Raw genomic sequence first — 26,265 nt, forward strand, 5'->3', positions numbered from 1 at the left:
TGATGTATGTGTCAGTTGTGTTGTTTTTGTGTGTGTTAATGTCTGTGTTAGTTGTGTTGTTTTTGTGTGTGTTAATGTCTGTGTTAGTTGTGTTGTTTTTGTGTGTGTTAATGTCTGTGTTAGTTGTGTTGTTTTTGTGTGTGTTAATGTCTGTGTTAGTTGTGTTGTTTTTGTGTGTGTTAATTGTGTTGATGTATGTGTCAGTTGTGTTGTTTTTGTGTGTGTTAATATCTGTGTTAGTTGTGTTGTTTTTGTGTGTGTTAATGTCTGTGTTAGTTGTGTTGTTTTTTGTGTGTGTTAATTGTGTTGATGTATGTGTCAGTTGTGTTGTTTTTGTGTGTGTTAATGTCTGTGTTAGTTGTGTTGTTTTTGTGTGTGTTAATGTCTGTGTTAGTTGTGTTGTTTTTGTGTGTGTTAATTGTGTTAATGTCTGTGTTAGTTGTGTTGTTTTTTGTGTGTGTTAATTGTGTTGATGTCTGTGTTAGTTGTGTTTTTTTGTGTGTTAATTGTGTTGATGTCTGTGTTAGTTGTGTTGTTTTTGTGTGTGGTTGTTTTGTTGATGTGTATGTTAGTTGTGTTGTTTTTGTTTGTTGTGTTGATGTGTGTGTTAGTTGTGTTTGTGTGGATGTGTGTTTAGGTGTATTAGTTGTGTTGATGTGTGTGTTAGTTGTGTTGTTTTTGTGTGTTATTTGTGTTGATTTTAGTTGTGTTAGTTGTTTTGACTTTGGTAAGGTGTTGTGTTACCTTGGCGTCAGTGTCACCGGTGGTGGGCGTGGTCAGGGCGGAGAGTGTCAGTGGGTGTGGTCTGCTGGTGAAGGTGGGTGATGGTTGTATCAGTGGAGGTGTGTGACCGAACGCACTGAGTCCTCTCTGCTGAGACAACAGCTGCTGATACGCCACAGGATTAATGGAGTGAGGGAATGGAAACGATGGACTGAAAGAGAGAGAGAGAGGGAGAGACGGATGAAGAACACATCAAGTTAAATGATGATGATGATTAAAGCAGTGCTTGTATGTGAACAGTACCTGATACCGCTGACAGACAGATGACCGTAAGAGCTGCTGGCGGCTGAACTGGAGCGAGAGTTGTTGATGTAAGCCACCAGAGAGTTGGGTGAAGTGCGGATCATAGTCTGCAGGTCGATGCTGGCATCTGACAGTGGAGAAATCGACAACGCTCGCTTACGACTCAATCGAGGCGTCAGACGAGGACTGGGGAATCTTGAGACTGTAAACACACAAACACAACCGGCTTTATAAGACAGATCAAGAAATAATAAAGTTCTGCCCACCCCTTACGAAACAATATTATATGTAAATATATTAAATAAAATAATACGTTTTCATTTTGAAAATCTAGTGCTTATATTTTCTTATATTCATGAACCATGTATGGTCATATATTGATACATAATGTATAAAAATTTATTTAGCAATAGAGATCATTTTAAGAACTTACTGTGGGTTCACACCAAATGTGAGTTCAACGATTTGCGCGATTAGATTACATACAAAGTCAATGCAAAGACGCGATCAGACGCGGCCTCACGTAGGGCAATGCGAAGGACGCAATATGAGCGGTGCGTTTGCCGCAAAAACATGCGCTATTCGCCTCAAACGCGCCTTCGCGCAAGTTGAAAATATTCAACTCAAGTGAAAAATTCGCATGACACAAAGTTAAATCACGCGAGTAATCTAGAGCAAGTAACGCGCTGCTACGTGTTTGGTTTGATCATGCTAGCAGTTTTAAAGATATTAATAAAAGCAGTTTAAATGCTAAATCAAAACATTGCATAAACCATTAGACAAAACCTAGCATGTTACACTTGTGATGCCATGTAACAAGTTTGGTGTGAAATACGTTAAACAACCTTATGACGTATTTCATGTGAGTATATGTGCACCATACTGTATATGTTAACATATATTCCCCACTGTATGGGAAGTGGCAATTCCTTATGTATTATTCAGTATATTGTTATATATTATCACTGTATTATCATATTATCAATGTATTATTCTATATAATTACCAATATACTGAAACTTCTTCAATATATTGACCCTTCATATATAACAAAATAAGAGTTTCGTTACAAAACGAGATAACTCAATTTTAATAATTTTTTCAGAAATCTCGTTTTTTGTTGTGCATTTCAATTAATATCAACAAAACAAAATAATAACATGATAGCATAATAATAAACATGTTTTGATAAAAATGTTTTGTAACGAAACTCTTCATATATTTTCTTTCTGTAAAGGACTACCCAAACAAGTGCCAAACAGCACCATTTTCTGTCTTCCATCTTGTCAGAATGAGGTATTTACAAGACAAGCGCACAACAACAGAAACTACGATGTCATTCTTCCCATGAGAAAACACTGGATTTGATTCAGTCTATGACTTTCTGAAATAAACCAATTAAAGAATCATGCCGAAAAGTTTGGTAGTCTGGACATCATCTAAGCAATGTAATTATTTAAATCTCTGCTGTACCTCTGGGTCCTCCCAGCCACGCCCACCTCTGTTCCATTATAGCCACGCCCACCTCTGTTCTAATATAGCCCCACCCACCTCTGAGCTATTTCAGGTACCTTACACATGTGTGTGTGTGTGTGTGTGTGTGTGTGTGTGTTTGTATGATGGATGCTCTCACACGCGGTCTATGACACACAGCTCCACAGGACAGAGCTGAGCTTCATCAATAAAACTGAAGATTTATTCCTATCTACAGAAAACCTCATCTACTGAATCTGGATCAGTGTAACTTCACACAGAGATATACTACACATATAAATATATAGTGATATTTAAATTAAGGTGCTTTAGTAAATGATACACTGGTTATGTGAATTGTGTTAATCACCTTGAACTCATTGTGATCTGATATGAGATTATTCATATTTGTCAATAACTTACTGCAATTACACAAATAACAATAGCAATGCTTATTTAATGATGCTTATTTACACAACACACTTGGAATCTGATGGAAATGTGTTTGTATAATGTTGTGCGTGTGTGTGTGTATACTGTATGTATTAATGATGTGTCTGTCTTGTGCATGAGCGTGTAAGAATGTGTATGTGTGAATTGTGTGTTTGTGTGTTGTGCATGAGTGCGTAAAGAGAAAGCTAAAGATCTCTGCCGTCTTGTTATCATGAATGTGGATCACAATAATTTTAAGAAAATTTAAATCGGCTTTGTTTCTACACAACTCTACAGATGGTTGTGTTGTGTGTGTTTGCTTTCACATGAGAATTCTTGACACAACTGCAGTTAACTCAACAGGTGTTGAGCATTAGTGCCGCTGCTAATAGACCCTGTATGTGTGTGTTTGTGTGAGAATGTGTGTGTGTGATCAGGAGTCGAATCCAGAGGCTCTGGCAACCGGACGTTCATAATGATTTCATCACGTGCAATGCCAACACAAGCAGGATTACACAAATGGTGTGTATTGTGTTCCCAACAGACCACAGTACTAATAAATAACATCTCAGTTTTTCCGGCGTGAGGATCATTACTTCTAGTATGAGCTAATGGTTTGCTGTGATCTTCAGGCATTCATTGAGACCTCTAACACATCACACCAGAGAGAGAGAGACGATGCTAAAGAAATGAAAACAAACATAAAAACTCAAGCACTATGTAGACGAGTTATTGTAATCTTCACAAACTACAGCGGCCTCTGTGACATTAACACTCAATTGAGAAATAGTCTTTACAATGTGATGAATTTTCTCTCTGCTTGATCAATTCTCACGATCTGTCCCAGTAAGTGAGTCACGCTGTTTCCAGTCAGAGCCGGACACGCTCCACCGTCGGCTTCCAAAAACATCTGAGGAAAATCTGTCGGGTGTCGGATGGGCGCCGGACGGCACGCAGATCAAAGCCAGATGGAGTGACTTCAGTTAAATGAGCTATTCAACCCTGTTACTTTAGCGAAGACTGAGATCTGTGCACATACACGTCTGGACGTCACACTTTACACTCATAATAAAGAGTGAGAACGGATGAATGAAGTCCTAGCATGTGAGTCAAACTCAGTTCGTTTGTCAAGTGGGATTATTTGAAGAGACACGAGGGCAAATATTTGCTCTTTAGAGTCAAATCGAGTGTGTCTGTCCATTTAAAATAACACATTTCTGTGTTTCCAGGGGATATTAGTGACAGTGTTTTTACTGTGAATGATAAGTTTACTCATAGATCAGCATTATTCAAACAGAAAGGTGCCAAATATGTTACAGACATCAAACGAATGCTAGGATAATCCAGTCATTATTTTCGTCATGATTCAGTGCTTCTGTTCATATCCAGAACATTTCCAAATCTAATAAATCTAATTGTGTTTGCTTGACAAAAAAATCTTGTCTGACTGTAAGACAAATCGACTTTCACACTGACTGTGTTTCTATTTGTCTGTCTTAATAACATCTCTATTTTCTCAAATGAATCAATGTCTGTCATTCAAGCACTGAGCACTGTGTTAGCAACACAAAGGTCATTGATTTGAACCCCAGGAAACACATACTGTATACTGATTTAACCTATTACTTTGGTGTCAAATGCATGTAAATGTAAATGCATCTCGCTCACCATCCACAGGTGTGAAATATTCGGGCAGGTGGGCCGCGGCCGCCCCCTGCATCAGCAGCTCTCCGTATGGATTCCTGTGAGTGGTCATCAGATGATAATACTCTGCCGGGGTGGCACCAGGAGGTGGAGGGGGCAAACCGAACAGACCTCTTTCCTTCAGCTGCTCGTGGGTTACTATGTCAAACACAATCAGACACAGATCTCAAATCAGGGGATCTCCAGAAACACCATTAACATCTGCATCTAATAAAACACTCTCAAAAGTGTCAGAAGCAATCAGAGATTCAAAAAGACTTTTACACAGCTGCCGTACAGTAAATGAACAGACGTGCACAAAAAAAACCCTCAATGTACATTGTTGTGTTACTCTGACAAACCTCTGTACACAATTAAAAATAAAAGTGCTTTGTTATGCTAAAGAAGAACCATTTTTGGGCTAAACGGTTCCATAAAGAACCTTTAACATCTGAAGAAGCTTCTGTTTCACAAAAGGTTGTTTAGATTATTCATTCATCTTAAGTGTACCGCTGATATCTGTATCAGTAAACCTGACATCAGGTCAGTTTATTAACCTGTCACTCATGTGAAAGTGAAATCTGAACACTACAGTGGCTCTGAAACACAACATTGTACTTGTTTTGTTGAACTCATTAAGAAAAATCAAGAACCACAATCTTTGTACTTTTTTGTACAAAACTATTGTCAGCGACTGATGCACATCAATTCATCTGATATATGGGCAATTTCATGCAAATGTAAACCTTATCATGAAAAGTAAAGTTTTTACCCATACTAAGTTTAAGTTTTTAACCATACTGAAATCTCAGATGTCAATATTTGGTGGTTTAAATACTCATGCAAAGTTTTATTTTTGAAAACATTAAAAAAATATTTTCCATAGTTAAGTGAATGTATATTTGAGAATTGTCAAATCCATAACACATTTTTTCCTCATAAATGCGCATATAAACATTCAAATAAAATAAATATTAAATGAACTTTGAAGTCATCCTTTCTTCATTTGTTGGGCATTATTGCTTCTGGTTTGTGCATTTTATGTACAGTATACTGTTTCCCACAAACTTTTTGTCACATCCATAACGCATGCATATCCCTCATCTTAGATAGAAAACTCGTAAATAGTAAATATTTTTCTAATGTCTGGACTCTATCAACAGGGGCCAGTGGTTCAAAAAGTTTAATCGGGATCAAAATGATCCAGATTTGGAAGTCCCATGTTTTGCTCTCTAGGATCAGCTAAACCATCTCACTTTTGTCCTGGTTTTTCCAAAGCAAAATTTTATTGGATCACCTGATCCAGATACACACTTCTGGATCACTGGTGTCCTAAATGGAATCACATGTCAATGTTGACTATTAACTATGTTAAAAAAACAACAGGTAGTTTGGTCACTATGGGGCATTAAGTGTTTTTACTTGAAGAGACAATAAAACAACACAACTTTTCTTTAAAAGTTTTCCTGTACAGTGCTAAATCACAGATAAAGTTAAAGATAACTTTTGTTAAACTTAAATGTTAAATATTTTTTGTTTGCCGTATGGAGGGATTTATATGGACTTTTTTCTTTCTTAAATGATTAAAAGGTTTAAATGGTAGACCAATTGTCATGGTCTTGCCAGACCTTGGTGTTAGATTCGGGTCTGAGTTCATCTGGCAAGACCATGACAGTACTGAGTTCTATGTGGGGACACGTGGAGTCATATTGTGTGTGGCTTTCACGTGTTCCCAGTGTCTTGTCCCTGTCATGGTCTTGCCAGACCTTTGTGTTAGATTCGGGTCTGAGTTCATATGGCAAGACCATGACAGTACTGAGTTCTATGTGGGGACACGTGGAGTCATATTGTGTGTGGCTTTCACGTGTTCCCAGTGTCTTGTCCCTGTCATGGTCTTGCCAGACCTTTGTGTGAAGGTCTGATTTCATATGGCAAGATCATGGCAGTACTGTGTTTTGTGTGGGGACATGTGGAGTCATATTGTGTGTTGTGGCCACGTGTTCCCATTGTCTTGTCACTTTTACCCCACTCCCTTGTGTGCTCCCATTTTAATTATGTAATGATTTTCACCTGTTCCTCATTTGAGTGTTTGTCTTTATAATGCCCTCTCGTTCTCTGTCTTGTGCTCGTACGTTCGTTTGTGATACAGCGTTTGAGTTCACGTCTTCCGTGTTGCCTGTATCTCATTCCCAAAGCCTTTGTTATTTAGTGTGGTTTCTTTGTTAAGTTTAGTCTCATTATCGTATGTTACCCGTTTTGCCCCCTCGTGGGTGTTTTATGTTGTACGTTGTAAATAAATCTTCAGTTTATTTACGTTTGTCTGCACTTGGGTTCTTTTCCACCAAACCAGCCATGACAACAATGTTAATATAAATTTAATTTAAAGAAAAAAGGCAAAATTTCAATAAAAATTTATAAACATGACAGAAATGTTGTATTGTAGACTAACTGCATTGTAAGTTTTAGTAAACTTTTAAAAGTTTTATTACATTTTTGTTCCTGAAATCCACTCTTCTGTTTGAACAACACAAAGTGGTGACTTGATCCAAAACAAAACCTAGATTGGATTTTGTGATCCAATCCAAATTCAGAATACATTTTTGTTTTGTTTTGAACAACCTATTTTAAAATTTTGATCTAATTTGATATCCAAATGGATTACTTTTGAACAACTGTCCCCAGGGGTTTAGGAATATATAAATAGCTGGTTAAATATTGGTACTCAATGCATTCTCTGTGAATTTATTTTTTACGATTTTGACAGGAAATGCTCATCAAAATCTCTGTTAAACAAAGAAAACAATCCTTAAAAATTGTTTCTCCTTATATAAAGAAAGACAAAACTCAGTATCACTCTCTGCCAACTAACCCAAACACAAAAATGTTCTGCTGAGACTTTAATGTCTATATATATTTCCACTTAAAAAAGAAACAAATGTTAAAATAAGAGCCAACAGTACTGCTGGGCCTGTGTTTAAGTGCTGAGGTTTGACTAAAGGATCCTGAAAGCATTCAAGGCCACTTCTACCCATCCACACTCGCTTCAGCTGAAATATCTCATTCCTCTTTTCCCTGCGATCTTTTATGTCTTTATAGCTGTTGGGATCTCATGCACGCTGCTTGTTTAAGTTTAAAGGTGCGAACACATTACAGCTGACAGATTGTGAATGGTGATTTATATGTCACTCCTTCAGCTCGCCCCGACCTGTAATTGTAATTTAGCTCTGAAGAGAGACCTGTCATCCGACCGGGAACCAAATTCAGGAATTCCGCCTTGTCGGGTTTCTTTTATTAATTTCCAAAACGCCCTCCGGAGTCCAAATCACAGGCAGGAAAAGTTGAAAGTTGCACTGTTTAACAATTCACACATCAACATCTGCATGCATCTCATGTGTTTTGGTAGCCACCGAGAGAAGATTGTGACATTGGTTGTGTTTCAATAAAAATACAGCGATTAAAAGTTATAAAAACATCCACTTAAACATTAGATTTTAAAAGCTGTGTATCTTTTGCAGATAAAAACGAATAAAGCACGCCTGCCACAGCAGAAATCCTTCTTCTATCTGCCAAGTTCGAGGCCCGCCCATCTTGGGAATTTGGGTATCAAAATGATTTCTGAATTTCCCAGAGTTAAGCATACATGTGCAATTTTTATTTATATTAAATTATATTTAGGTTAATTCCGATAGTACATGAAGGCAGCATTAGTTACGCTTTATGAAATGTTTTAAATGTTTTATTTTGATATAGTTTAGCCATCGGGTTGGTTTTGAGTTTAATTCTCACCGTCGGCCGGACTCAGACCACGGGCCGCAGAGATCATGGACAGCGTTGGACTGCCGTGAGCCGATCGGAGATAATGCTCCACATGAGGAGAGACGTAAGAGTGAGGAGGAAGGAAGGTGGACTCGCCGCCGGCCCCCGGAGACAAACGGATCAGAGAGATGTCAGAAATCACCGGACTGCCCGCTAACCCTGGAGGCCTGGAGGAGAGAGATAAAGAATGCATTGACTGTCAATAATCCCTGTTAAAAAGCTCATAAAACATGAAGGTGAGGTCTAACATTCAGTTTGGGTGCTAATGATTGGTACAAAGTTTTGTTTGTAGATTTCACCATACTGTAAGTCTTATGGCAAAGATGTGACTGATCTGTACTGAAGGTTTGTTTGTCCTTGTCAGTAACCCCTAAAATTATTGAGCCGTGTTTAAAAACATCTGATAGACACGCCGATGACATGATCTAATGTTTGACTCAGCGTCTCTCGGTTAGAGGTTTCTTAGCTATGAGAGGTTTGCCATAAGTAATATTTTTGAGGTCTGGCATTGGGCTCAGACAGGCATCAGAGCGTGGATTCATCTGAGGTGTGATGGGGTAAAGCCAAAATTTTAAACGCAAACCAGACCGGCAACTCGATCTGCTCGTCTGCGCTCTCATTTTCCATCTGTCCAAAAAGAAAACGTCTGAGCTGCGAGCGATCGTCTTTCCTCAGACACATTGAGCTTTAACCTGCTGAGACTTCTAATGATTTCCAGACATTTATTCTGTCAAAAAAAATTGGACCTAAAAAACTCTGTGAAATTCTGTTGTTTTTAAAACAGACAAAAATGAGTCAAACGCTGAGATTTCCTGCTTCTCCTCAGTATTATAATACGGCACTCCTTCTTGAGATTTAAAAGATCACAACAACGTCTCAAACTGTGCCAAGATATCACAATAAAGTCACATATTTCTAACTCCTAAAACAACAATTAGCTCATCTGTTTTTATTTCTGCTGTGTAATTTCAATTTTAGGAGAAAGATCTGAGACAAAGCTGATCCTGTTCAAGTTCATGTGAGCTTTATTGTCATTCTGATAAATGTGGAGACATACAAAATAAATAGATGTCATGCTTCACAGGACCTGCTAAACAACATATAAAAAGTTCATAGAAGTGCGTCTGACAGGCTTATTTTCTCAGACTCTTTCATTTCACTGTAATGGTAATGAAAAGGTTGTTAGTCAGTAACTGAAAAGCCTTATTTTCACAAATGTCACTTTAGTCATTTGAGTGCTATTTAACAAATTTGACTGTGTTAAAAACTCATACGCAAGTTGCAATTCTTTTCCGTGCACTTTCCTGTAAAACTTATGTGGCATTTAATGGATTCTGCCAACAAACTGGAATAACTGGTGTATAAAGACCTTAAATAATGAACTGTTATGTGTTTATTACCTTAGAATGAGCAGTTTTTATCTACAAACACCGCAGGTCCCCTTACATGGAAGCCGCCATTTTGTGCCGCCAAGTTTCTACAGTAGCCTTAAATTGACAAACTGCTCTACAGAGTGCGTTTTGTCAATACTGTATTTTGTCTTACACAACAACATGTTGTTGTCTCTATGCGTTCGGGGAACGATGGACTGAGCCGTTGATTGCAATTTGCAATCTCACTGCTAAAATTTACACACTGCACCTTTAAATGACATAAAATGTTTGATTGTAATATGGGGGAAAAAGAGCTTAAAGTGTATCTCTGTGATATGTAACATCACAAACAATCTTACTCAAAATGTGTCAAATAAATAAATAAATAATCTTTGTCTTCAAAAAATAAAAACACGGCTGCTAAACAACAAGCATACACATACTGTATATCAGACACATGCATACTTAATAATCACCTCTATCCTTAGAGATCACATGGACTATGTGTAAAACATTCACTGTTTCAGACAAACCTCCACTACAAAAGAGAAAACACAGCCCGGGCGGCACTTAAATAAGTAATGTAATATTCAGATTTTAACATCTTTAGCCCGTGGATTCCTTCTCATTTTCATACCGATGGGAGAATCCAGTAAAAGCAAGCAAGAAAGAAAGACGGGCACTGAAACATCGCCCATTCGACACCAGGGGACTGTGGGACCTTTCACACCTTATACCCTCCCTAAAGAGACAGACGCTCTCAGGGTCCAGATTATAGCTCCCAGAATGCAATGGGGCAGCGCCGGCAATGAAGGATACGAGCCAGAATCTAGTAAATCTCAGTGGCCTGGGGCTTCAGACGCAGCGTGATTCAATGAGTCAGTCCATGTCCTTGGCTGCACTCGAAATCGCTCACTTTCCCTATATAGTGCACTATTAAGAGAAAGAATAAGAGCTGATCGACAGGCAAGAAGTGCTACTCGTGCATGGGAAAATAATAATCTATGCACATTTTAAAAATCAATTTAAATATTTTAATTGCATGTTTTTTAGTATCTTTTATCATTTTTTAAGTTTTAGTTTTTTAAATTTCTATTAAAACTAAATTGATATTTGTTTACTAAAAACAGCACAAAATGGATGACATCCAAGATGTGCAATTTAAAGGGAACAGAAAGCAATTTTGTGGACGGCATATTATTTACAAACATGATTTCGTGATTTCACCTTTAGATACAAATGTTACCAAATGTCTTTTATCTTTCTGCCACAGCAGTGACAAATTGTCCATAAATACACATAATTCCTGCTATTAATCCATCATAATATCGTCCAGAGTCATCACAACAATGCTGAAAGCCAGCGTATTTCCCAATTCATGGATGGCTGAGCGCAGACGGGTTATTGTTAAGCGCGAGAGAGCAGGTTTTGACTCCTGTGATGCGAGTATTGTTTCTGGTGCTCGTGTTGGTGGGGCGTCCGTGGCCAGCAGATGGGCAGAGCACCTGTTTGTGCAGCGTGCCAGGCGGTCAGGTGCCCACGTGTTGGCATCCTCTGAGCAGTTTTGGTGATAGAGATGTGTGTGTCTGATTTAAACCTCATTCACAACCAGCACATGAGCCATCATAAGTGAGATGTCTTTAACAGCTTAATTGTTTCTCCTAATCATCAAAAAGATGCTAAAGTCTTCAGCTTCTTAGATGTTTCTCCTCAACTCTCACTAGCTCACATTTCCAATTTTCCAAATATAAGGATGTGAATGTAAAGCACACACAGGTGTACATAATGTTTCAAATGCTTACATACATTCTGTAGACCCTCATGCACATATACACACAAATATTTAATTAGATATTTCCTGTGTGTGTAATATATGACTCAATGACATGATTGTGTCCCTATCTGGATGCTGATATTCTACCAAATCAAGCATAAGTCATCATTTCACCGTCTAGGTTAACTATAGACCTGATACAGTCTGGCTATGAGTAACCCACTTCTAGCCAAAATAAACTTAAATTTGGTTACGTGTGGTTTTTGCCAGAATAACTTGTCTGATATTTCACTATGTAAGCAAAGATAACAGTGATTACAAGCTGTTTGCTTTTTATTTATTTTTGGTTTATCGAAATTTATAAAATTTCACTGAAATTTTGCCTTGTTTTAGCCTAAATGTCTGGGATGTGTTTGGACGACTATTAGACATTTTTTAAACATGAACATATTGTCTGCAAGACAGCATAAAAACACATACAGTACAGAGCTGGTAGGATTTATCTCCAGTGAACACAAACTACTACACTGACTTTTGAAATAATCTGACATTTGATTATTATAAACACATCTTCAGTTCATTTTGACACAACTTAATCAAATTGATTTCCTATAATCAGTTTACAGTTGTATTGTAAGTTTTATTGATCCCAGAACGGTTTGCCTGTGTTTTCCTGCTCCGAAGCTTTCTGACAGTGAGCCGGATGAAGAACGATGCTGACAAGTGGGTGGTGCTTTCTTTATTCAGCGGTCTTCTCCTCCTCACCTCGTCCCCGAGCCCGAGAGAATTCCCACTGCGCTCGCGTCCTCGGCACAGATGAATCGCACCGGCCGCTGTCACTTCAGCTCCCGGGAAAAAAAACGCTACCTTTTCCGTCTCTCGCTTTGTCAAACGGACCAAAAAAATGAAGAGGAAAGAAAGAGATCCATAGGGGAAGCGTTCTGCGAGCGCTCCGCTGACAGCTCTGACAAAATAACCAGCACCCTCATTATTTTATATGCAAACAATGATAAAACGAACTGTACGGACATGTCATGTTAGACAATCAGCACGGAGACCCCTGACATGCCGCCCGGCGACTGTAACAAAGTGCCTCGGCTTGCCACGGGCGACACCGCACTTAATTTGCTGCACAATGTCCCTGTAATTAGATGAATTTGGCTCAGGCAGAGGAAAAGACAGCTAGATCAAGGTCTTGATGAATTAGGGGTCTACTGTCAAGATCAAATCACATTAATCAAAGCCAGCGAGTGTTCAGACAGCTAGTCTCCCCCCAACGCCGCTCTATGTGTGATGAATAGGCTAGCTGCTAGCGGGCAGACCAAATGTATCACCATCAAAATCTGTGAATTTAAATGTAAGAACAGTACTTCCAGAATTCCATCGATTTATTCTGCTCTTTTAAGATAAACCGAGCGACGAGACCCCGTTTCAAAAAAAGACGAGGGGTTGTTTTTAGGGGAAAAACAACAAAGTGTAACTTCGAAAACTAGCACGGCCCACTTTGCGTTTCAACAATGGCGCTGCCGATCCGTCTGAAAATTCACGTGGGACGCGTGAAACTCTGAAGGTCTGGAGGTTAACCTACATTACACCGATCGTCCACCTGAACCGGAGAAAGCCCCTCTGCCTCAAAGAATGGTGTGAATTAAGAAACAAAAAGACGATCTGCTGAACCCTTAAGAAAAACACAATATCGATCCCTATAGACGACAATGAGGTTAAATACAGGTCATATTATAAAGTCTCTCATACGTTTATTCGAGGGGTTTCAGAGGAGATCTTAAGATACTAAGAATATCTCAGGATGAACTTTAAAAAACAAGAACTTGATTAGCATCAATAAATGAGCTCTAATCTCAGGTGCTCCCACACCTCTTTCAACAACTTAACTTACAGTTACTTTCTATGTAGTGATCTCTTCTCTGTAAACTGTTCTGAGATCAATTTTGACCACAGTTGCTCTGGAGAAGAGCGCCTGCTCAGTACCTGAAAAATCTTTCTCCTGTAATTTTATTCTGTATTCATGCTAAATGTGCTATAGAAATAAACTGAAGTGTTAAAGAAGAATGATTCAGATTGTTTCAGGTCTCTTTAGTGAGTTTGAGATTTACCCACGCTTGACTTTGAGGTTCAGCTCTGGTGTAGACACAAAAGCCCTTTTCACACAAAGATTACGAAAATACACTGAAAATGCATCTGGGATTTGTGCGGGATCATTTGATTTTTGGTTCATTCACACTGCCAATGATTTTCCAGAATCTGTGCGTGGATTCACACACATCCCGTAAAGACACGTGATGTATTTTTTCCACAGCGTCTAAAGTTTGCAAATTATCCATGATTTCTCTCTTGAGAAACCACGCGCATGCATTTTTGTTTATGATAAGATGATAAGGAGCGTGTGATGCGCTGTTGGTGAATGATCTCTGATAAAGACGAGCTCCCTGATCTCTGCTTCAGTTCAGTTTGTAGATTTCTTGACGTGAATGTTGTTGATCTTTGTTTAAATTCCGGTGTCAAAGATCTGAACTATAACTTCTTGTTGCGATGACCCGCGCGTCCTTACTACGGCATGCCCCTTTAAGGAACACTTTCCGAGTTTGGCGGTTCCACATTTAGCATAGCTTAGCATAATCCATTGAATCTGATTAGACCATTAGGATCGTGCTCAAAAATAACCAAAAGAGTTTCAATAGTTTTCTCTTCTGAAGTTACATCGTGTACTAAGACTGAGGAAAATAAAAAAATATTCTAGGCCGAAATGGCTGGGAACTATACTCTCATTCTGGTGTAATTATCAAGGACTTTGCTGCCGTAACATGGCTGCAGCAGGCGCAATGATATTACGCAGCACCAGAAAATAGTACCCTTGGAAACTTTTAATAGCAGGGGATTATTTTTGGGCACTGCGTATATACCTGTAATTGCGCCTGATGTAACTTCAGAAGAGTCAAGTCTTAAAGGTTCTCTAAGCGAATCTGCGAGACGTTAGTTATTGTTGACTTTCGAAACTGTTTTCAAACAGACAGAGCGTAGCTAACTCCTCCCCCTCCCGCTCCCTTCCATGCTTTCATGAACGCGCCCAACCCCCACCCCCAAATCCTTTTTGTCGTTTATTGGCTGGAATACTTTGTTTTGTTTTGTGCTGGCTAGGTTTGGCCATTTGTTGATATTGCCGTTTGTGAAGCCTGGGCTGTCTACAAAGATCGCGTTTTTTTACAGTTTGATCAGCTGACAGGCAGCAAGCAGATAGTGAGGAGATGTTTCCGGTATGTAACAAAAAATATTTTATGGTCTAAAACGCTTCAATTCGCTTAGAGCACCTTTAAATAGCAAAAATATCGAAACTCTTTGGTCATTTTTGAACGCAATGCTAATGGTCTAATCAGATTTAATGGATTATGTTAAGCTATGCTAAAACCGGTACCGCCAGACCCGGAGATCAGCTGAATGGATAAAAGTCAAATGTATAACTCTAGGGGAGCTGGAAAATGAGCATATTTTCAAACAAAGTGAAGTGTCCCTTTAAAGCATTGTTTTTGCCTCTGTTAACACATCCTGTAAGGCTTTCCGTAAATGTTACGGCAACGTTACTAGATCCTCTTTACTGGAGCGATCCCAGAACATTTACGGGGACCAAAGTGCTGTGTGAATGAGGTTAAAGTGAGATGTTTGAATGTTTTCAAAATTATTAAATCAAGAACTACAGTGTACATGACTTCCTAAGATGATGTAGCTCAGATTCTCAATATAAAGCACAGTTTTGAATCTACCCCAGACCGTTCAGTCAAATCCAAACATAAGTTTCCAAAATCAAATCTGTGCTCGTTTTGGGTTTTTTTGGGTGTCTCTGATCAAACTGCATTTAAATGTAGCGTTTCTGTGTGCATTCTGACCGCAGGGATAAACAAAACAAAAGCTTACAGAGATTATATTTCTTTACAAACTAAACCCAGAGTCCGACCGATGGGAAACGTAACTGCAGGCTTACCCGTGTAAGGCGTGAAGCGCGTGGGGTTCGAAGTGGTATCTCCCCTCGTGGTGACGAACATCGACAGGGATCGGAGAATGGAAAGTCGGGAAAATGTGATGGGGGCCTGTAGACCAGAAAGAGAAAAAAAACTGAGAAAAAGCCAGACTTTCAAAAAGGGAATTTCAAAGGCAACAGTGCTACAATAAAGTAACATGAATTTCAGAGGGCGCTGAGCAGTTTCGTGTAAAATATTGGCACTATCACACAAGAGTGGATGAATAAATAAATAATCAAAGTACCATAAGAAATCCTACATCTCCAACATAAAAGATATCCAACTGGGCTTTTGACAAAGACCTGCAGCTAGATGCTCTTTGAACTCGTGCAGATGATGGACGTTACGAAGGAAAAACCATCCGGGACGCAAACCGGATCTGACAGCGGAGGGAGATGCTCGACATCGCCACGTTAACCAGAACATCTCCTTACTGCAGAGAGTCGACGCCGAAATCCCCAAACCGGTCCAAAACAAAGACGCCAGGATTATGTAAAATCTAATGAGGGTTGTGTGCAGAAGTGGGGTCTTTGAAATCAAATACAGCGACTTTAATAAGAAATGCCTGCTTGAATTCATTTTTTACAAGATGACCTTGCTTACAACTCAGCAGTTTACGGTTTGCTGTATATATTAACCGGCATTTCTTTTCATCATAACTCCTTCGGCTGGATCGGATTAAATGAATCCAGAGAGAATCAAAATCAGCACTTTCCTCTAATAAAGTCTCTGTTGGCTCGGGACGTCCCGTTAAAACCAAGGGCTTCATTAACTGTCGTGATAGCGGGAGACCGCAGTTGATCTTGGTGCGGGCGAGCGCTTTATAGTGCCACATGTGAAGAGATGTTTGATATCTTAATGTTTTAACTAGATTTACTTTCTAATTAGCTTTTCAATCCATTTTTCCTGCCAAATGAACTCTGGCTTTTGTCTTGTTTGTTATAAAGCAGAAATTTTGAAGACTCTGAAAAAAATGTTTTCTTCACAAGCACAAGTGATTTCAATGTTAAGTCAATGTAAAGACGCGTGTCTGGAGGCGAATGAGGCGTTTAGCGCGGCGCCAGTTGAAAAATTTGGATTTTGGCAAAAAAGTGATGCGTTAACCAATCAGGAGCTTGGTTTAGTAGTGACGTGATTACAGGAAGCGAGCGGAGTAGCAGAAGCCCCTCCCATGACGCGAATTTCAGAGTAATGAATGAATGAAGCGAGTAAACACAAAATGTTCAAGCAGCAAACTAGACGCGAATTTTACGCCTCAAACGTGGCTGGTGTGAACACACAGTAACAAACACTAATGAGGGGTGAAAGAGGAGATGAGGTTTGAGCTGATCTCTGGACTGTATTAACACAGCAGCAGTGGGTGAGGGTTGACCCACAGAGGTCAGAGGTCACAGGTCATCATCTACACCTGGTTCCTTCAGAGTATTGAGACTCCTAACAGAAACAGCGTGAGTCAGCAGATTCTCTCTCCTTCTCAATCACATTCAACCAGAATGACAGACAACTCTCTCTCTCTCTCTCTCTCTCTCTCTCTCTCTCTCTCTCTCTCTCATGGTCACTGGGATGTTTTTGGGATAGTGTTGAATGGTTATTGGGGTGAATTTTTACATGGATCTGGCAACCCTGGCTGTGCATTTGTGCAGATGTTTTGTTCGGATGTGCATTTGAACCCAAACACTGCCTGTCTAACCTATTGTTACTTTAAATGAAATCTGACTTTTTCCATGTTTAAGTGCTATGATTGGGTCCACAGTTTTTCTATCAACCTAGAAAATGTGAAAATATCAACCCAGTAACTTAGTTTTGGTAAACCATTCTCTACATGCATATGAAAAATTAGGTGGTTGAAATTTGTCTCCCCTTGTGATGTCAGAAGGAGCTCTTATTATAATAATACCACCCCTTAATCTGTACTATCCAACCACAGCAGAGCCATTTATTGCAGAGAAAAGCACAATTGAGATTTAATTGCAACAAACCACCATCATTGTTATCAGTGTTTAAATTTCATCAGCTCATTTGCATTTTAAAGGACACACCCAAAACGGTACATTTTTGCACACCTACAAACTGTCAATTTAAACATGCTATAATAAATTATTTATATGGTATTTTGAGCTAAAACTTCACATATGTACTCTGGGGACATCTTAAAAAAGTCTTGTGCCATGTCCCTTTAAAGCATTTGTTAAACTTATAAATGTAAATATAGTCTGCCACAAATGTACATATGTGAAAATGAACAGTTCACACACGATCCAATAAACAACAACATGGCAACAAACACTGACATTATCATTTAGATTACATGATTTTGTGTTTGTGTGTTGATGATGTTTGTTGGATCATTGTGAATTAGCCTTTATGATCAATATATATTTATTTGTCATTTATGTTTGGTCTTCACTTTCTTCTCTGTTAAAGTCATACAGGGATGACATGAGATAAATAATAACATATTTTTTTAGAAGATTCGTCTATTTCAGTGAACTTTCAGAGCCTGTTTGCTGTTGATCTAGTTACAAATTTAGCAAAACAACCCTTAAACATGTTTTTTAAGAGTTTCTTTATAAAATGTCATATAGTTTCTTCATAAATAAGCTACACATGGCCTGTTGTGTATCTATTGTTTCTATAAAATAAAACAGCTCCACCTAAAGCATCAAAGCATAAAAAAGCCTGTGTGACCGTGGGATTCATGTACCTCTTTATTGTGTTTGTCATGGAAACTGCCTTAGGTCGATTTAATTGATAAAACCCCAATAAAACACACCTGACATTTAAAGAGAGCATTAATGCCACACAGCTGTTAAAAACACAACACATTGGCTCAAGCATCTTCTGCAATTTTAACCCCACCGTTACAGCTCATGACTTCAAAGACGTTTCACTTTGACCTTTAGTAGTCACTGTATTACATAAGTTCACAAGAATCACGACAAGAAACTGCGGTCCTCTCCTGGTGCTTCTGTAAAGAGAGTATAATCGCAGTCTCCGATCCACGAGACGCGTCTTCATTCAGCGCCCAGCCGCAGTTAATGCTCCATTACTAATGCAGCGAGTGAATTATTGCAGGGGCCGATGGGAAGAAAGGTCGAGGACAAAGAGAAACAGAGAAGTGGGTCAGTGAAAAGTGACGGAGCGCGGCGAACCTCGAGCGCTGCTGGAATCCACCCGCGCCGAAGTCAAGGGCCGAGTCCGGTTATAACAAACTTTACGCTTTAATCAACAGAAGATCTCAAATAAAACAGGGGAAAAGATGCAAACTAGGCTAATTGGAGGGATGAAAAATACACAAACCCAAATTTCGCTGATTGTTTGCGACTGCGTAAACACTCGGCGCGTTTTTCTTACCAAAATGAGAGCGTAATGAGCGGTAAGCCACCCCCAGCCCCTGTCATTAAAACTACACGTTACACCGCGCTCTCATTCATCTGTGCTCGCCCTCAATTATCCACATTACCGCTGTTTTTTCCAGCGTCACATTTTTCATGTCAGTACAAACACCCTCCCGTTCGCGGGCCGCCCCCTCCTTCTCTCCGAAGAGGCTGGAGAAGGCCCCGGGCCCGTCGTCGGAGCAGCGGGCAGGTTTATTCGATCATGCCGACAGGCCCATTGTTCCCTCTCAACAGGAAGAACAAAAGAGAATCGCTCTGGAGAGTTCAAGAGTCACGTTTAACAGCTTCGGTGAGCTCTATCCCCTCAGGGCTGCACCGCGGCTGCAGAGTTAAGCCCCTCGCATCTATTAGTCTTTAGGTGATAACATTTGTTTCCACATTTGAGGGAACCGCGTGCCGCACTTTTTCAGTGTCACGAGCGAGCGGCTTTCGCGCACACCGGCTCCGACTTCCAGCCTGGCCGCTAACATCTGCACGCTCTCTGAGGAAACGACCTTTCCCGAGCATTTCTATAGGAGGGCCTGAATCACATAAACGTGGTCCCACTTAACTTTAAACGCATCTGTCCGATGTACTTCAGCTTTGAATATTTAGGGCAAACACACACACAACTCCTGTCTTTGTTATCCTCTGATCCCTGGATGTAAATGGTTTCATTTGACAGGAAGTACTCAACAACAATAATGGGCCTTTGAGTGCCCTGGGTCTTTGCGGCGCAATTAAAAAGCTTTCGGTGTTACTCACAGAATCAAGGGGGGAAATTAGACAGGAAATTCCTGTAGAATAAGCTGGCCTGAGGCCTAACCAAACATCACAATGCCAACTATTACACATCACACCAATGCATTCTGGGATTAAAGCCTCGTGTAGTTTTAGAAACGTCATTTAATTTATTAACTAGAGAAGTGAACAAGCCAACTAGACAGATAAACCAGTATACATCAACAAAACAAAAATGTTATCTTTATAAATCTCTTAGTAAGCCTGAAGGTAAAACAGGAGGAGAGAGATAGAGAGAGATGAGACGCATGTTGTTAGCATGCTGTTTGTGTAATCTAAGCACTTAATAAGAGTGCAGAAGTGTGCAAGAGTGATTACAGCAGACACCTCACTCTCTGATTTATCACCACTGCCTGTAATAGTGCTGCTTAACACACAGGTTTGTCCAGATTAAGTAATTACCTTAAAGCTGAAGTTTATTATCTTTAGGTCTGGCGCGATGATAAAAGGAGGCCTGTCGCAGAGACAGAGCGCGCAGAAGCCGGGACGCCGAATGAATAAGGGAGATAATTAAAATGCGATGCATTAAAGTGGGCGCAGTCGATGCACGCCGTTTCTTACATTCATATTAGCCCGTAAAACCCCTCCGATGGGGGCGAGGGATAACAGCTGGGCCAGAGCTGCAGGTGAACAAGTGCACATCTGTAAATGAAACAAGGACGCTGCTTATTTACAAAGCGTGCAGAATTACACCTGAAAACATCCATTGTGTTGGCGGGGTCACAGCTAACTTGACTTTCAATAAGTGTGCAATGTAAGCATGTAAGAAATAGGTGTGTGTGTGTGTTAAAGTAAGCATCTGAAACATGCATGGTCTTGATGAGAGGCAGAAAACATTTGTACATTTTAATGAGAGATTATTGCATTCCTGGTATTGTTGGCACCATGCATTTGTGTAAGCACTTTAAAAATAGTCCATTCTGAAGTCATGCTGTTTGGTTTGCGGTAACAGTAGGAGGTCAAGACAACATCAGTCAGCATGTGTCGTAGCGTCTCTGACAGATGGACTTGCTGGCAAAAAATAGCCAGAGTTACTTCCCATTTTACACCTCTGACAGTCACCAGACTCTTGAGGATCAGCGATGACGAGAGAAACTAAAATAGAGATCTGATCGATTGGCCCTGAACCACCGGAGCGGAGAGGACACAACGCTACAGGACGATGACCAGACGCTGTCACCGGTTAGCACACAATACTGCAAACAAACCTCTCACCCTGAGTATTAAACTTATTCATATCATTAAAGGTGTGATTTATGGCAAATACATTAGAGAAAAAAATTCTAAATAATTAAAAATTATACTTTCATTTACATTACATTACATTTATGCATTTGGCAGACGCTTTTATCCAAAGCAACTTACAGGGCATCTAATCTATACATTTTTTTTGTATGTGCATGTGTGCATAACTTTTTATGTTGCTTATGCAATGCTCTATTCAATGAACAACAGAAATGCCCAGGAACTTTTCAACATTTCAACAATTTAATAAAGAATTACAGGACTTTTAAATATATAAAAGGCTGAATGATAATATTGAAACTATAGCTGTTTTCTCAGGTCTCTGATAGCAGATTGTCATTGGTTGCTCTCTAAAACACAGCAAGACTGTGGCACTGACACGTGTATGTATTTTTGTGTCACATATTTGTTACTCAACTGTTTTGTCCTATTTTCAAATCATTCAGTTTAGGGTTAGATTTGGTGTTCGCGTTAGGATGTCACTTTAAGTATTGGTTTATAACTTTTTTCATGATTTATTTTTTATAATTTATGATTTTTAAACCATTGTCACCTGACATTAGGGTTAGAGTTTGGTTTGGGTAAGGATGTCATTTAATGTAAATCTAACCCTTAACCGAAGCGACAATGGTAAGAAAATAGGACAAAATAGTTGAGTAACAAATAACAGTGACACGTTCACAGAAATACGTGACATGTTCATGCAAAAAAGGCGGAAAAACGTGTCAGTGTCACGGAAAACACTCACAAAATTAGGTGACTGAAGGTACGCAATTTTGTGATAATGGGTTGGAATACAACATGCACAGTTTCTTTAATCTTCTAATTTAATAGTTTTGAAAGCTTTCCATCTGAACAAATTTGAAAAGATTTTATATTTGGGTTTATTTGATAAAGTTATGGAGCATCTAATAAAATATTTAAGTCACAAGTTTTGAGAAAAAACTAAATGAGAAACACCGGTTAGTCTCACACATGCAATATGTTTCTTCACAGAATATACTAAAGCAATGTTTTATTTCTGTTTTAGTTTACGTTTTCATTATTATTATAATATATCAATTACACATGTGTGCATTGTTCTAATTTCTCTCAGGAGTGTGTCATGTTGATCTAAACCGCTCACAAAGTCTAGCAACACATCTCAAACATCTGCTAATGTGGTTTAGACGGCTCTGCAGTAAACGTCTCTTTGACCCTCAGGATCATCAGCTGAATTCTAATGACCCTTTACCAAAACCAAACCAACATCTCCATACGCTCATTCAGAATACAGTCATTTATACTGTACATCTATACATCTGCAATGTGCATAAAACACATACTGTATAGACTAAACACAGCTGAGGATAGAAATCTGACTAAACTAAACTGCCAATAAAAGTGTTTAAAGAAAATCCTCTGATCTATATTGGCTTAATCTAGATGATCCTCTGGTGTCTTTTTAATCTATTAAAATAACTCCCATAAGAACAGAGAAATAAAAAGATTTGATTCTGTGTTAAATGAACAGACCAGAGGAGATTTGAATTGAAAGTCTTTAATTGAATCATTAACTCTCTCCAGTACTGATCAGTTATCATTGCTTAAGGCTGTATAATAAAGCTGTGTGTCTATGGACAGGCTGACCTTGTTTTACTGTGGCCTGCTTTGAGACACGCTGTAATAATGTCTGAAGCTCAAGGGGTATTCATGCATTTTTTTTAAACCACAAAATGCTTTTGTTGGGGAAAGTAGTGCAAGTTTCTATAGTGCATTTCATATTTCTACTGTATGTTAAAGAAACAGCTCATATCAAGCTAAGATGCGCTGGTTTAAACCGGTGTTCAGCTGGTCTCCAAAATCACTGAAACAGACAAAGCTCACTAGTTTGGCCAGTCTAAACACATTAAACTCAATGTTTCTGAGGACTGAACCTGAAGCTAAAGACAGACAGACAGTAAAAACAACGTTATGTTTTTTTAATACCATCAGATTACAAATAATCCGAGTGGGATTTCCCTATAGAGTTCATGTCATGTAACTGTAACTGCTTTGGCTCAGTCGGGGTGAAATTGTTCATGATCACGGCTGTAACTGTGGAGGTTCAGGGGGCAGAATGAAGGTTTTGATTATAAAATATCAGCATTAGGTTTTACCCCCCACATCTCATCCCGACATGAGCGGATCAACACTGGGACCGCAAACAGCGAGAGCCGGACCTCATCGGATTTTCTCCGGTTATTGACATTTTGTATCCACACTAATAAGAGAGCATGAGGGGTATCAGAGGTGATATGACCCTCATCCTTTCAAAGATTGTAATTAAACTCACATTTCTGTTAGATAAAGGCGTGTGTTCCTGATCAACGTCTTATTTCTACCTACAGAGATTGTGAGGCCTTTGAAATGAAAATCAAGATTCAACATAACAGCACTTGTTAGACTGAAAAAGCTACAACACCGATTGGTTTATAAATTGCAGCTTTTAAACAAAAACACACCTTTAGTTAAATCAGAGTATTAGATATTAATCTTTACAGAAAAACATCAATCACGTTGGTTTAGTGTTCCTGTACTGAGTGACATCATTCTCTGAGGCTCGTGCCGCTGGACATCTCAAGAGCTGCTGGATATTCTGATGAGCCACTCGAAGCGGTCATGGTCACAGCAAAGGAGTTCAGGTTTTGGGGGGTTAGGAAGCCTCATGTTGGAGCACAAAGACCCTCATTCACAAGCAAATTCGAGCAAAAGAATGACTGAAAACAATCTCACGACCCCCTCCAGCTCCACTCCGGAGAGTCTTTATGAGAGACAGTGACTCATGCATCAACACCAAAACTTCTAATTTGTTCATTTCAGCGTCACAATGATACTTTTTATCAAACATGTAATTAAGTTTCATTCACTCACATGAAGAGTGATTCTTTAGATTTCATCACGTCTGCTCAATACGCCCTCCAAAGTTCTCCATGGTAACATTTCCCCAAAGCATTGGGTTAACTTAAACCCTTCCATTAGTGTTTCAGTGTGTTTATGAGAGGAAAAGCCACAAGACTAAAGAACCTATATGTGGATATATGTGCATATATGAAACCTATATGCAGCTAATATGCACATATATGCAGCACATATACAGCATATATGCACATATATAATAATATATATGCACATATATGAAACCTATATGCAGCTACTATGCACATATATGCTGCACATATACAGCATATATGCCCATATATGATAATATATATGCTGCATATATGCAAAATTGAGGTGCATATATGTGCATATACAGGCCATAAATTATGTGAATTATTAAATAAAGTTATGATGTCTGCACATTTAAAACATTTACAAGATCTGTCTAGGACAAAATGGTTTAATTTAACAGCTACTGTTCAGTGTTATTTAACAGCGACAGTAGGGCAGATGGTAAAGTTGGGTGTTCGAATCCCAGCAGTGGCGTGTGGGATTGCATTTTTTTTTGTGATCGGAAGGTTGGAGGTTTGAATCCTGGCTCCTGCAGGTGCAGACTGTCATTGGTTGGACCTTTATTTATGTTTAATTTATTAGCAGCTACAGATTTTTAATAATTTTACCAATATATAGGTTAACATATATGTGCATATATGTACATATATGTACATATAATATAGGAAAACGGCCAATTTTATATATGTCACATATATGTAAAACTTATATCAAAACCTATATTGAAACATATATGTTTATATATGTTTTTTCCATGTGGGATATTTATGTTGAATCTAAAACTGGAGTGAATCAAGTGCCTATATGTTTAATAGTTTTTAGTAAAGATGACTGGATGGGTTAGTGTATTAAAGCACCTCATCATTTACCACACCTTCTCTAGGGCCAGATTTACTAACAGCTTGTGCCAGCACAAACCATCATTTTGACGTTAAGTAACGACTGTCGGGATTTACTAAAGACGTGCAGTGGATCATTAGCGCTGTAAAGGTGTGGTCTAGTTATTTTTGTGACTGACCTTATTGCATACATTTCTAGGAGTTTCCCTTTCAGATGCAAAATTTATGGAAGGAGATTATTTAAATGATTCACACAACCTGATTTACTAATGTTTGCGTGTGTAATATAACTGTTATTTGCAATAAATCATTTTGCTCTTGAAATGGCTGCAATTGTTGCTGATGAGAGAGACATCAGAGAGCTTGTGGTACAAGGCAGAGGAACATATTATTCAAAAATATTGTTTGCCAAGAAATGTTATTTTTTGTTTGCTGGAGGAAATAAAAGAGGAGAAATCACACAATACTACTGTAGCTGTTTAAAAACTTCTTGTAAACCTTCATCCTCCGATTCTTTTCAACGTATTATATCTTAATTAGCTGGGATTTTACCCCGAATTTTCCGCTGCAATGTTGGTGGTGCTGAACTCAAGCTCATCAGGTGTTAGTAGATCACTCGCACCTCATCAGCTCTGCTTATTTCTGACCCCTTAACTAATTTGCGCTGCTCTTAGTAGATTGCGTTGGTCAATTTGTGTTGTTTAATTTGTGTCTTTTTAGTAAATAACTTGCATGATATAGACCAGGGGTTCCCAAACTTTTTTTCCTGCGCACCCCCTTCTATGTCCCAACCGGGTTGGCGCACCCCCAATCCCCATTAAAAAAAAATCCAAAAAAGCTTTGTTTTCTCACCATAAATACTCATGTTTAATCATGCGCAAATAACCAAGGGTCGGTTGCACTAGCCGGACGTTAAGAAGTTGGGTGTAATAGTCCTACGTGGCTACTTAGCTACGCTCAGCGTAGATGATGCGCGCCCCCGTGTATGCGCTTAACCACTGTGATATTTAGACGCCATTCGAGTTTACTATGGTAAAAAACGTACACTTACTGCCGTCAGCTAATAGATGACATATGAGAGGTTTCCTCATGTTTACCAGTGCATCACGTGCAGACCCATCAAACACATTAACGAAAGCCTTTACTGTTCGCACAAAAGGTGTATAATAGTTTGCAGATTCATTATAACAGCTCAAGTTTCAAACAAAATTAAATGAAAGCTTTTAATAAGTTCTCTACAGTAAGTATTTATGTATTTTATTATATAATTCATTGGCGGTCTCTTTACCATGCATGAAAACACATTGCTCGGTTATCCTGTGCCCATGTCTCGTCAAATTTCATTATTTCTATTTTTGCCATAAAAAAGTCTCTCTCTCTTGGTCCCTCTCCTCCTTCGTGACTAACAACTTTATCATAAGA

At 39.0% G+C, this 26,265-nt stretch overlaps 1 protein-coding gene across 1 annotated transcript in view; it reads right to left on the minus strand.

Moving 5' to 3' along the window:
* Positions 1 to 26,265, minus strand: part of gli2b (GLI family zinc finger 2b) — a 67,313-nt gene that overhangs the window by 12,393 nt on the left and 28,655 nt on the right. The window contains exons 3-7 of the mRNA XM_065259266.1: positions 15,572 to 15,677; positions 8,401 to 8,597; positions 4,600 to 4,773; positions 1,027 to 1,228; positions 745 to 934 (exon numbers count right to left, since the gene is read on the minus strand). Coding sequence (XP_065115338.1) covers positions 745 to 934; positions 1,027 to 1,228; positions 4,600 to 4,773; positions 8,401 to 8,597; positions 15,572 to 15,677 — 869 coding nt within the window. The remainder of the gene's footprint in view (positions 1 to 744; positions 935 to 1,026; positions 1,229 to 4,599; positions 4,774 to 8,400; positions 8,598 to 15,571; positions 15,678 to 26,265) is intronic.

This window comes from Paramisgurnus dabryanus, chromosome 14 (genome assembly GCF_030506205.2).
Source record: "Paramisgurnus dabryanus chromosome 14, PD_genome_1.1, whole genome shotgun sequence".
Taxonomy (NCBI): domain Eukaryota; kingdom Metazoa; phylum Chordata; class Actinopteri; order Cypriniformes; family Cobitidae; genus Paramisgurnus; species Paramisgurnus dabryanus.